This window comes from Pelodiscus sinensis, chromosome Z (genome assembly GCF_052426305.1).
Source record: "Pelodiscus sinensis isolate ZL-2025 chromosome Z, ASM5242630v1, whole genome shotgun sequence".
NCBI lineage: Eukaryota > Metazoa > Chordata > Testudines > Trionychidae > Pelodiscus > Pelodiscus sinensis.
In genome coordinates, this window is record NC_143085.1 from 11,783,091 (window position 1) to 11,795,348 (window position 12,258).

Genomic DNA, 12,258 nt, shown 5'->3' on the forward strand with positions numbered 1-12,258 from the left:
TATCCATCCTAGCACAGGATCTAGATATCTCAGTGAATAATAATGCACTTATTTGTCTTTCACTTGTGTCCTGAGTTTAAACCCTGATCTAGAACTCAAACAACAAAGGTGTGGCAGTTCTCACCCTATCGCAGTTCCAAATATCCCCATGTTGTGAAACTAATACACAGTTCAAATTGAGATGTCAGTCATTGCCAAGTTCTAGTAAAGTGGAAGTTATAACTTGGAGCTAAATTGCATTAGCACAGCCGCATAATGATCTTGTATAGCAACTGCCTGCACTAATCTTGATTCAGGCTATTTGTTCCTCACTAACTTACAAAGTCTAGGAGCAGTAGTTGGGTTAGTCTGTAACTTCCAAAACCAAACACACAGTCCTGTGACATCTGCTTTCATGGGCAAAACCCACTTTTTCAGAGGACATTATCTGAAGTGGTTACTTGTACTGGGCCACATTATAAATTCTACTATTTCCTTTACAGCAGCTGCATGTATCCTGTGCAAATGATGCATCCACCTAAGTCTATGAAGGCCAACCTCTGGGACCACAAATCTACACCACAGTCTATTGCTGTTGGAGAAGAGCTGCAGCCTCAGATACTGAGAAATGAATCTTCTGGACTCAGCCAGTACGAGCAAACTAGAGTGCTGCATCAAACTCCTAAGAATGCTTATCAGAAGAGGAATCCATTCATAGGCGAGCTCAGTGTTTGGTCTACTACAAGATATTTGTTAAGAAGCTGTCCTTTATGAAGGTAGTTTCTGAATCATTGCGCAGAATGTGTATTTATATGACAGATGTCTTCCTCTGGAAGCCAAGAATGCAGTGTTTTGAGTGCATCATCAATTTATCTGGAGCATTTAAACTATATCTGTAAGTTGAGGTAATGTACAGAAAGACTCTTTTTTTAGAAGAGATGATTTTTAACAGATGATATTTGCTTCATCTGTTTTATTTAAAAACTATGTAAACATTAGGATACATAGTGGTGCATCCAGTTCAATATCCTATCTTCAGACAGTGGCCAATGTCACCTGTTTCAAAGGGAACAAACAGAATGGGGTAATCAAGTGATCCACAGAGCAATTTACCTTTAAAAATAAGAAATGCTGTCCGTGGAAGATCATCAAACCAGTGCTCGCGGTTTGGTTTTGCCTGGAAGTGGAACAGACCTGATCAGCAGAAGTATGAGTAGGGATTTAAGTCAAATGAGAATGGAGCAAGACAGGAGGGAGAGTTCCATCTTCTCCCCACATCATTTCTGTCTTGTTCCACAAAGTCTTTATTTTCTCCTTTACCTTGTAGATTTCCCTTTAGTCCTCATTCCCTTCTCTCACTCGCCTCCATTAACACTTACCTTCCATTTTAAGCTAACAGCTTCATAGAAATTGTAGAAATCCTTTAAACTGTAAGAGAAAGAAAAGGGTGAATCACATTACAGTTCTGTGAGATCTTGATTTTACCATCACAGATACTAAATCTTTCACTATTTAATTGTATCAAGTGCCTACTTGGTCACCTGTTTGTAGGAGAATTTTCTTTCAGAAGTTTACTAGAATTTCTCCAGTTAGCTCCTTGACCAAGCTAGCAGAAAGTCAATGTTCAGCTATTGTTTGAGACAGATTTTCCTAAAGGCAAGTGGCCCTTATGAGAGAGTTAATGCTACCAGATTTCTGTAGCAAGGCCTGATAAATAAAGAGGCTTAAGATGAAATCCTGGCTCTAATGAACTCTAAGAGTTGCACCATGGACTCTAATGGAAGGAGAATGTCACACACACTTTAAACTCTTAGGGGCACTGATTTTGTCTACTTGCATACACTACATGGATATAAATAAATAAGGCAAGGGTTCACACCACTATTAATGTTTAATAGCTGTAGTGGTCAATTGCAAAGACACACAAGAATCCTGCAGGCACATGAAATAATGACAATAAGTGTGGTCTAGATTTTTAAAGATGTTTAGAAGCCTAAAGATAAAGAATTGAAAAATCTCAGTAGGTGTATAGCTGCACCTTAGGCATCTAAAAATCATAAAAAATAAAAGGACTCTCTTGGTTTCTATCCCACCCACAACAAAACACACAGATTCTGAACTAACATCCAATTTCACCCTCTTCCTGGGGATTTTGTTTTATTGCAAAATAAAAACAATTTGCTACCACTACATTAGCTATGCTCAGTGTTTCCCTTGGGGTTTCCTTGTCCTATCACCCTAGATCTCTCTCTCCAAAGACTCTTTATATCCAGATTGGGGGTGTTAACTAAGGATATGAAATATCAAGTAATTAACTAATTGAATAGTCAATGCATTTTTGCATGGACTATTAAATTAGTTGATAGGGCATCTCCCCCTTTGAAGTGTAGCAACTGAAGGGCTGTTGCTACACTTCAAAGGTGAAAGTGCTGCATGGAGCCCACGGTTAGCTGGGGACTCCCCTGCTGACTTGGGCTTCATGTGGCACTACTGCTTTGAAATGCTGCATGCAGCCTGGGGACACCCCAGCTGGCCGGGGGCTGCATGTGGCATTTCAAAGCAGCAGCGCTGCATGGAGCCCAAGGGCTGGCCCCAGGCTCCACACAGTGCTTCCGCTTTGAAGTACCCCTTCCTCTTCCCCCTCCTTGCTGCCTCTAATAAAGGTGGCAAGGGGAGAAAGTGACTAGTCGACTAGCCTGTCTACTATCCAATAGTCAACTAGTCCTTCACATCCCTAGTGTTAACTGGACATGCCCAACTGCATGATTCAGCAGTGATTACTTTGAATCTTAATACAAAATTCTGCAGTTGTTTTAAGAGCTCCAGTAGAGCACTGCCTTAGTGAAATGTCAGGGGACATAACCTGGGAACTTGTTAAGCTAAAGTTGCATTGCACGTGCAGAAGTTCTTCCTTCATTGGGTGTCACATGTCCAAATAGGGTTCTCTGTTTCTCCTGATTCTCAATTCTCCTGCTTCTCTTTTACCCAACTCCCTTTGCTTCATAGCTGTCATCACAGTATTCTCTCTCCAACAGGACAGATGGAAAAGCCATCCCTTGGCTAGATCATAAAGGAGGGGATTAATCACTTGACTCTTTTGAAGCTTAAATTCACCCCCAATAGACCAAGAAATTCACCCCCAATAGACCAAGAAATTCACTCCCAATAGACCAAAATCTCAGAAATGTTCCCCAAACCTGAACTGCGTCAAAGCTTGCATTCTGGATTCATTTTCATTGATGAGCCACACCATTCCCTCTGACATATGGTATGGTTCCAAAGTGCCAAGAACCCTGTAAAATGCTGCCCCTTTTCTAGACTGCAGAAGCAGCATCCTACCTCAATAAAGGTGTAGTGCTTTGATTCAGTGCTTTGAAAGTAAGATAATGCTCTCTGGTGCGCATCCGAGGCTTATAAAATCGCATCAGCCCTTCAAAGTGTTTGAAGGAGATACCAGACGACCTCTGGAAACACAGAAAGGGGCTGCCATAAGTGAAGCTGTAGGAGGAAGCATAGGAACACTAGGGCAGTGCAATTACTTCTCTTAGAGCGGCTGCTAAGCAATATTTAAATGTTAGGATAAGATGATGTTACCTCTAAAAGGCATACTCTCACTTACTCTAGAACCTAAATAGGAAAAAGCCTCATGTGATTAGTTCCTCCACTTAGGCTATGTCTACACTGCAGAGTTCTTCCGGGATACTGAAGGTATCCTGGAAAAGCTCTGCCACATCCAAAGACTGCATTTGCTTTTCCAAAAATTTGCTTTTCCAAAAGTCTGCATTTGCTTTTCCAAAAATTATGCATTCCTAAGCATCCCAAGTCTGATGAGGAACAGGGACTTAAATAAACCATAGATATTTTGTTTTCAGCATCCCTGTAAACCTTGCTCGGAGGAAGAAGGCATGTTCTGAAAGAGAATCTTCCTGCCACATTTGGCCCCTTGTAGACGGGCCAAATGTCAGCAAAGCCTCTTTCGGGAGAAAAGCGGATAGAAATATGCAAGTTTTGCAATTTGTGTATATTTTTCTGACTTTTCTTTGTAGTGAAGACATAGCCCAAGTCTCTTGACTAGTACAAGATTGTTCTCTGTTCTTCCACTAAAGTTTTGTCTAAGTCCTAAGCAATAGACCAACAGAAGTTAGTACATTGAAGTTAGTAAATGTAAATAACTGTTCTCAGGTGGACTTACTAACACAGTTCAGGGCCAGGATATTTTTACTGATACTTAGCCTACATTTTCCCTTTTCAGTTTCATCTCATTACTCTTCACTATACTCAAATGCACTATGCTAAATCATTCCTCTTCTCCCTTTGTGTGGATAGGCTTAACACTGCTTATAGCATGGCTAAAAAACCCTGAATCTATTCATCCTTCAGGTTTCTGATCGTACTGAACTTTGTCATCAATCACCACTGGCGGCACATCACCTCTTTAAAAAAAAGTGTCTTCTAAAGAAATATTGGTGGAGCTCATCCCCCTTTATTTCTAAGGACACAGGCTGTTACTCTCATGCATATGAAGTATCCCTTACCTCAGGGGTGGGGAACTTAAGTCCTAGGGACCAGATGTGGATTTTGGCTGGATCTGGCCCCTGAGCCTCAGGGTTCCCCACAGCATTGGGGAGCCTACACTGGTACTCCAGTCTCTCTTCCCCCCCCCCCCACTACTCCCCTCCACACACAGTGGGGCTGGAGGACATAAAATCTACTAGTCTAGGCCCCCCCTAAGCTCTAGCATATGAGGGAAACGTGGGGACTGTCTTTCTCCTTCTCAGTGAGGGGCCATGACAGTGTAGGATTGTTGGGGTTTTTTGTGTTTCTCATCCATGTGCGGCCCTGAGTGATTTTGGGGTTAGTGGCCCTCAATCCAAAAAAGGGTCCCCATCCCTGTCTTACCTGCTCGCTAATAAGTGAGTAGGCGTGTTTAATGGCTGTGCGCTTGTGGAGCAGTAGGGACTTGAACTTCCTCTTTTCAATATCACTGAATGTGTCAAGAACCACAGCAAGAAGCTGTAAAGAAACAGATGAGACAAAAAGCAAGTCAGGTTTTGACTGCTACAGTAAACGGCCACTTAGGAATAAGCAACACAGAGGCACAATAGATGCCAGCAATATGCATTTTACTATATATTGTGCTAAGGTAAGGTATAGAAGAGTTAATAAGAATCTAACCCATCTGAACAATAAGGGATTAACACGAGTACACATGCAGTTCCATTTTTGAAGGGGATCACAGTTTCTACCAGAATTAACTAGTCACATATAAACAAGTGCAGTGCTTGCTTGTTTGTACCAGGGCAGGAAGCTCACCAGATTGGGGGGAATAGCGTTGCTTTCTGCCTTTATACTTATAAAGGAAGTTGTCATGTATACTTTCAACCAGCTAGCTTCTACACCAGCAGATAGCTGTACACCACTATCTTAGATAGATTTCTGGAGTCTTGTTTCGTTTGGACAAGCCAAAGTCAGCTTAAAAACTCTAGCTGTGACTGAGTTAGTAGCCATAACAGTGCTCCCTATTTAATACACCAAACAGGTGTATGACAATACACCAACTAACACTATGCCACCATATTTCTTATAGAATTATGTTTTTAATATGAATATGCATAACTCAAATATGCTTTATGCAAAACAGGTCAAGTAATCTGTCATTCAAGATCCTGTAATCTCCTGAACGTGTATGTTCTATTTTTGCGAATGTATTATTCTTGTATGTGAAGTTAAAAATATGAAGTGTTAACCTGCTTTTTAATCTAGAACTTCTAATGAAAGCCCTCAGTTGTGCTTAAGGAGTTTAATGGGCTAGTACTCAAAACAATGATCTGTGAATGGCTTTGTTTCTCCTATGGTTGGTCCTACAAAGACATGTGACCATGCCACCTGGTGCTGGAATCCTTCTAGAATCTGGTATTTTTTCCATGGGGATGGGGAAGGTTAAACAGAGGGTTCCTGCCCTGGGAAAATTCTATTTAAGGAATGGAAAGCAATCAACATCATCTTCAGGGAGGGAACCTGCTGTGAGCAGCCTCTGTCCATGATGGCCCAAGCTCACTAGGGACAGAGGCTGGTCTGCAGCAGCAGCCCCTGTCAGTGGAGGGTTGGAGCTCACCATGGACAGAGGCTTCTCTGGTATCCCACCGATGTCAGCATCCCATGGAGCAGCCTCTGTCCACTGTGAGCCCACCGTAGACAGGATGCTGCCACCTGATGCTACTGCTGATACAGAGGCAGCAGTGTGGAGTAGCAGAGGATCACTGGGAGTGCACTGGATTCCATCCCCAGGGACTACTGAAGTGTCATCTAACCACTAAGATTTCATGTGGTTACACAACTATTCAACTACACGATATTTAACATCCCTAGCTATTACCTAATACACCTGTTGTGAGATTTCAAAAGGAGGCCTTGTCACTATGAACATGTCACTTGTCACCTGTGAGATTTTGAATGATTAAAAAAATCTCTAAAGAAGTTATCAATGTTGTTATGAGCAATTACAAAGAAGCCTGATCATCATCACTGAAACCTTGTTACAAGTGATAGAGATGTAGCCGTGTTAGTCTGGTGTAGCTGAAACAAAAAACAGGACTATGTAGCACTTTAAAGACTAACAAGATGGTTTATTAGAGCTTTCGTGGGCCAGACCCACTTCCTCAGATCAAATTTTTGATCTGAGGAAGTGGGTCTGGCCAACGAAAGCTCATCACCTAATAAACCACCTTGTTAGTCTTTAAAGTGCTACATAGTCCTGTTTTTTGTTCTTGTTACAAGGTATAATTGTTTTTAACTGGATAGACCCAGTTAAGAAATTACCACACAAGAAAATGACAGTGTGGTGTAGTGGGGGTGCTGCCTGCTCTATATCCCGGCTGTGAGGTGTGATTCCCACTAACTCACCCACATGTGGTGATGTAGTGTCAGTAACTTGCTGGTTGCTGTGCTTGGATTGTGGGCTGTGAATGACCCCTACTGGCCTCTGTGAGCACTGCCCAGGAGGTGGGCTGCCTAAGTCACATAGACAAAGACCCAATCGGTCAGATGAGTTGGGGCAGCGAGGGAACTAGGGTCAGATGAGTGTTCGAGGGAAGGGGCAGTCTGGGGCTGGAACCATGAGGGAGACAGACTCAGGTTGCTGGGGCTGAGGGTTAGGAGTGATGGACCCCTAACCCAAGGGGCTGAAACACCCTGGCCCCGAATCCTGTAAACACACTATGTCTATGCTGTGCCGTATCCTGGAGGAGCAATAAAATCTCGCTATTCTACTGCTGGAAGAATCTGTTCTTGCTGCTATGGGGATGCAAGATCGGGGAAACCCCTACTGCGTCATTACAGATGGACATTCTATTACCAACCCATTGTGACATGGAACAAATGCTACTGCAACGTTAAAAGGAGAAGGGAAGTCCCAGCTGTAGTAAGACTTACCAAATTCATAATGAAGTAGAGCTCAATGGAGAGATACACTATGAAGAAGACACACGACCAGGGGTTCCGGGAGTAAGATGGCATCATAACATCAGGAAAACTGCATCCCAAAATATACAAGCCATTAATAAGCACAGAAGTCTCGTTCATGCAGTGTTTCACTCTGACTGGAGATGATCATACTATGTATAGGAACTGGACAGATGCATACACAAACCAACATCTTCATATGTTTATGCAGACTATGCATTGGCTGCAAAAGTTTTAAATGCAGTGAAAATTATGCATTCCTAAACATCGCAAGTCTTATGAGGAACAGGGACTTAAATAAACCATAGATATTTTGTATGTTTTAATCAACAGTAATACTTTACAATTTTACAGAGATCTTATTCCAAGGATTTCAAAGTTAATTAATCCTCACAATCATCTTAGACAACACACATTGTTATCCTCATTTTATAAGATGGAAAAAACAAGCAGAGGAGTGGTGAAATGACTTCCCCATGTCTGCATTAGTGGCAGACAAAGGAGTTTAACTCTGACCTCCTTATTCTTAGACCTGTGTCATAACTTGTGCCTTACTGGCTTATAAGGTGAATTATAGCAGTGCCTTCAGGGTCAGATATTGCACATTAGGGCGCACTAACGTATAGGTTTCCTCACTGGGAAATATCGCTCTCATGCAATGAAGAAGTTATATCTGCATACCCAGTGTTTCATACAGAAAGATTTGCTGTGAGGCTTTTTTCCAGTGGTGGGAGCGCCACTAAAAGAAAACAGAGACTTACTTTGAAGTGGTCAGAAGAACAAAGAGATTCACCAGGCTGTTCTCTAAGGTATTGAAATACTGAAAGAGAAAAACAAATGCAAGCTATTCTCACAGTGACATGGTCAAGGTTATAATTCCTTAACTAATTTCCTAACCTCTCTCAGTAGCTCTTTACTACATGTGTTTGCTTATAGATGGGGCATGCCATTACAAGTATGGCAGTGAAGAGTTAAATTTTAAAGCTTGTCTATACATTCCTGTGGATTACTCCCAATACTTTCATCACCCTGTAGTCATACTTGATAGCTGGAACATGTGGCTGTTGATCAGTAAAGGCACTAAAGGATGGGAATGTCTTACACCACTCTTTCACTGCAGACCCAATGGTCTATCTTCCACTTGGGATGGGAAAGTCCTATTTTCCTTAGACCTGTGATCATGCTATGAAGAAGTTCCATCTGTTTTGTTGTAGCACATGAATATCAGAAGTTGCCAGCAGCTGGCCTGGGATCACAACTCTTTATTGGGGATGTTCATTTACTTATCTGGACAGAAGATTAACCACAGGGCAGCAAGATATACTGAGGAAACTTATACACAGGCCCACAAGTGTCTCACTCTGCACTAGACACGCAGTTCTGGTAGTGAGGGATATAGCTTGTCCTGATTAGATTCAGGCAGAAACAAGAGAGAAGTGACAAACGTATCATCCCTTTTGGGTTTCCCGATACTGAGTAGGTATCATTTTATTTCTCATGGGAGTCTCATTCTCAGTTAACTATCATTTTTTTTTTTAAAAAAAAGGTCAGTCCTGGCGTACTGCCCTTTTTTTTCCTAACTCCAATTAATAACTTTCCTTCTCAATGAGTTGTCTCTAGGAGGATAAACAAGCAAACAAACCAACCTATAGCTGTAGCACATATATAGACTACTGGAAGACTTACCCAACACTGCCTGGGACTGGCTAAGAGCAGGAGGAGGCGGGGGTGCACAGCTGCTCCCCAGGGCAGGCCAGGGACTGCACTGCCAACCAACAACTGCTCACTGGGGTACTTGCTGCCCCCTGTGGTCAAGTGTGAGTATAACTGCCTCTGCCATCACACCTCTCCCTTTCCATTTGATACAAACCCATCATATTCCACATAAACCCCATTGTCCTGACACAAAAAAACCCCCTCACTTTGCATAACAAATTTGGTAGTTCTAGCTTTTACCGCTTAGGAGGAGTTCTTGCACAGACAAACATTTCTAAAATATACAGAAAGAATATCTGAATTTGGTTTTTTAGAGGACTAAATGGGTCTTAAAAAGCTAAGTCTGAAGAATCCATGTCTACTTACGGGATCCGAGTGATTAGGGGAAAATAGATAAAAACCTAGAGAAATGGAAAGAGGAAAGAGAAAGAAAAAACAAACAAACAAAAAAAAGGGACTCATTTCAAGAAACACCACAACAAAGAGTCCCTTGACCTCAAATCATGGCTATAAAGCTGCAGATCAGCTAAATGAATGCTTTGCTATTTAATATTTGCATGCAGCATTATTTAATATTTACATGTAGTATAATGCATGTACATTATGCTTTTGAGAAGATGAAGTTATAGGGTTTCATTTTCCACTGGACTGGCATTACTCCAATATTAAGAAAGTGAAAAGGTGTTGTATATGCCACACAGTGCCTGGTCCGATACTATTGACTCCTTGTACTTAACATACATTGGAAAGGTACTTTTGAAAAACAAATTCTTGGAGATTCCGAGGATGGCATTGTACACGGCACAGTACAGACAGTCATTTTCAGAAGTTTAAATTCAATTTGCAGGCTGAAGAGTGGATTAGCAGAACGTGCAAATTGCACTTAAAGTATACAAGAATTCCTTTTGGCAAACAAGTAGTTTTGTAGCATCTTAGAAACTAACAAAAAGATAAGAAATCCTGCTCATCTGAGGAAGTGGGTTTTACTCATGAAAGCTCATGATCCTATATGTGCATATACGTGTACACACACACTTGTTAGTTTCCAAGGTGCTACAGGACTACTTGTTTTTTTAAAGTTACAGATCAATATGGCTACCCCTCTGATCCTTTCGGAAAAGTTACCCCTATCCCTAGTTACTTGTGATATTAGCTCACGGGGCTAAAATCCCTGATTCCAGGTTTTCCAACTCTTCACCTGCTCACTCCTCCCAGCTTATTATGAAATGAGTAAGACAGAAAGGAAGTGAAGCATCTGCCAAGACATCTTATATACAATCAGCTTTGCATTAACCCTTGTTATTTTGTAGTACATGGAGAATAATTATTGCAAGGTACCATAAAGAAAGATGACAGCTTAATTTTTCACAAGGCAACTTACCTAGGATGGCAAAGATCACCATGAAGAAAAGGAGGAGGAGGAGGATGTCAATGAATGGAGGGAGAGACTGGAAGATCTGTCGCAGGTTTCTGAAAAGAAGGAAACAATTAGTCTGTATTTTAAACGGAAACCTCTGCATGTGCATCAATAAGTGAGGATGGATCAATTCTTCCTTGGCAAGCAGATAAAGGGGAAAATCCAGTTGTTTTTCCATCTCTCACTTCAATGACTGGGAATGGAATGCCCAAGATTTCTAGCACATTGTCCTTGTCACTGTTCCTATCAGGAGAGGTGTATGCATCACACTTCTGGCAAAAGGTCTCCTTCACTCCCCTTCTGGAGGGCATCCTACATCTTTTTCATCATCTTTTTTTCACCATCTACTACATACACTTTCATCATGCCTTACAGTAGGCGACTGAGTAAGATGGACTGCAATATAGCTGTATGATCCTAAAGCCCAAGTGCATCCTGTCTACATAATTTGGTTGCACTGGGCCAGATCAACGATCCGTCTACCCAGTATTGTGTGTTCCAACTATGGCCGGTACCATATGCTCTGGATGGAATGAACTGAACAGTGCAATACCCAGTGTTGTCCAGTCCCAGTTTCTGCATTTTTTTAAACCTGCTGTCTTAAGTTGATTGGGTGACCCCTGATTCTTGTGTTATGTGAACAGGGTAAATACCACTTCCTTATTCACTTTCTCCACACCCTTCAAGATTAAATAAACCTGTGTCAGAACCTCCTTAGTTATTACTTTTATAAACTGAACACTCCCAGTCTCCTTATATGGAGACTGTTTCATATCCTAAACATTTTGGGTGTCCTATCCTTTTTCCAATTCTAATTTTTGGTGGCGGAGGTGGTGGGAGGAACCAGAACAGCATTCAGTATTCAAGGTGTGGGTATGCCATGGCTTTATACAGTGGGATTATGATATTTTTCTGTTTTATAAGCCATTAGTAAAGTCATAGATCATAACATTCAAGTTGGCTTATCTCTGAGAAATCAGAATTTAACTCATTCCCATGCAGCAGTACAATGCTATATTGTTCCCAGAACATCAAGTAATTTTCCAAGCCATAATTAGTTTCTATGAAATCAACCTTGAGGTAATGCATATGTTACTAGTTTCACCATATCAATTTCCTTCTGCAGGATTAAGACAGATTCCCAATAGAACACTCCAAGCTTTGGTCCTAAGGCACAATGTAACATTTTTACGACTGCCTTGCTACTTCTGCTTTCTTCAAAACTCTAAGGTAAATCTGAAGTGTCTATGAAATACTTTTCCACTGGCTGCATTGACAACCACAAAGCTTTAGTTTGATCTCAGTCACAACTACAGGATCAGCCAGTTGGCCACATAGCCGGTCACCTTCTGACAGCTCCACAATAGCGACAGTCCACCAAGAAGATACACCGCAAAGCTCTTGTTATCCGGAAGTGAGAGGTCTGACGCACCAACACCACTATTGCCTCTACAAATTGCACCAACAGCACACAGGTCTGCAAGGGGGAGAAAAAGGGGAAACGATCACCATTAAATTAACTTCATCTTCTCTTCCACTTCCAGATTAGTGAATTAGACAAAAATCTTCTTAAAGTCAGCTAAAATGTATATTTGACAGCCGGCATAGTGAAAAGCAAAGTTGTAGTGTTCACGAACAAATAAGGAAAGCACAGCTTGCATTACTTTTCCTTTCCCAACAGCCAG

At 41.5% G+C, this 12,258-nt stretch overlaps 1 protein-coding gene across 4 annotated transcripts in view; it reads right to left on the reverse strand.

The window, feature by feature from the left end:
* Window positions 1-12,258, reverse strand: part of TPCN1 (two pore segment channel 1) — a 72,442-nt gene that overhangs the window by 30,261 nt on the left and 29,923 nt on the right. For all 4 annotated transcript variants that reach the window (XM_075898207.2, XM_075898206.2, XM_075898208.2 and 1 more), the window contains 9 exons: window positions 11,920-12,050; window positions 10,538-10,626; window positions 9,523-9,557; window positions 8,202-8,260; window positions 7,411-7,510; window positions 4,879-4,992; window positions 3,319-3,443; window positions 1,359-1,407; window positions 1,093-1,156 (listed from right to left, as the gene is read on the reverse strand). In XM_075898207.2, coding sequence (XP_075754322.1) covers window positions 1,093-1,156; window positions 1,359-1,407; window positions 3,319-3,443; window positions 4,879-4,992; window positions 7,411-7,510; window positions 8,202-8,260; window positions 9,523-9,557; window positions 10,538-10,626; window positions 11,920-12,050 — 766 coding nt within the window. The remainder of the gene's footprint in view (window positions 1-1,092; window positions 1,157-1,358; window positions 1,408-3,318; window positions 3,444-4,878; window positions 4,993-7,410; window positions 7,511-8,201; window positions 8,261-9,522; window positions 9,558-10,537; window positions 10,627-11,919; window positions 12,051-12,258) is intronic.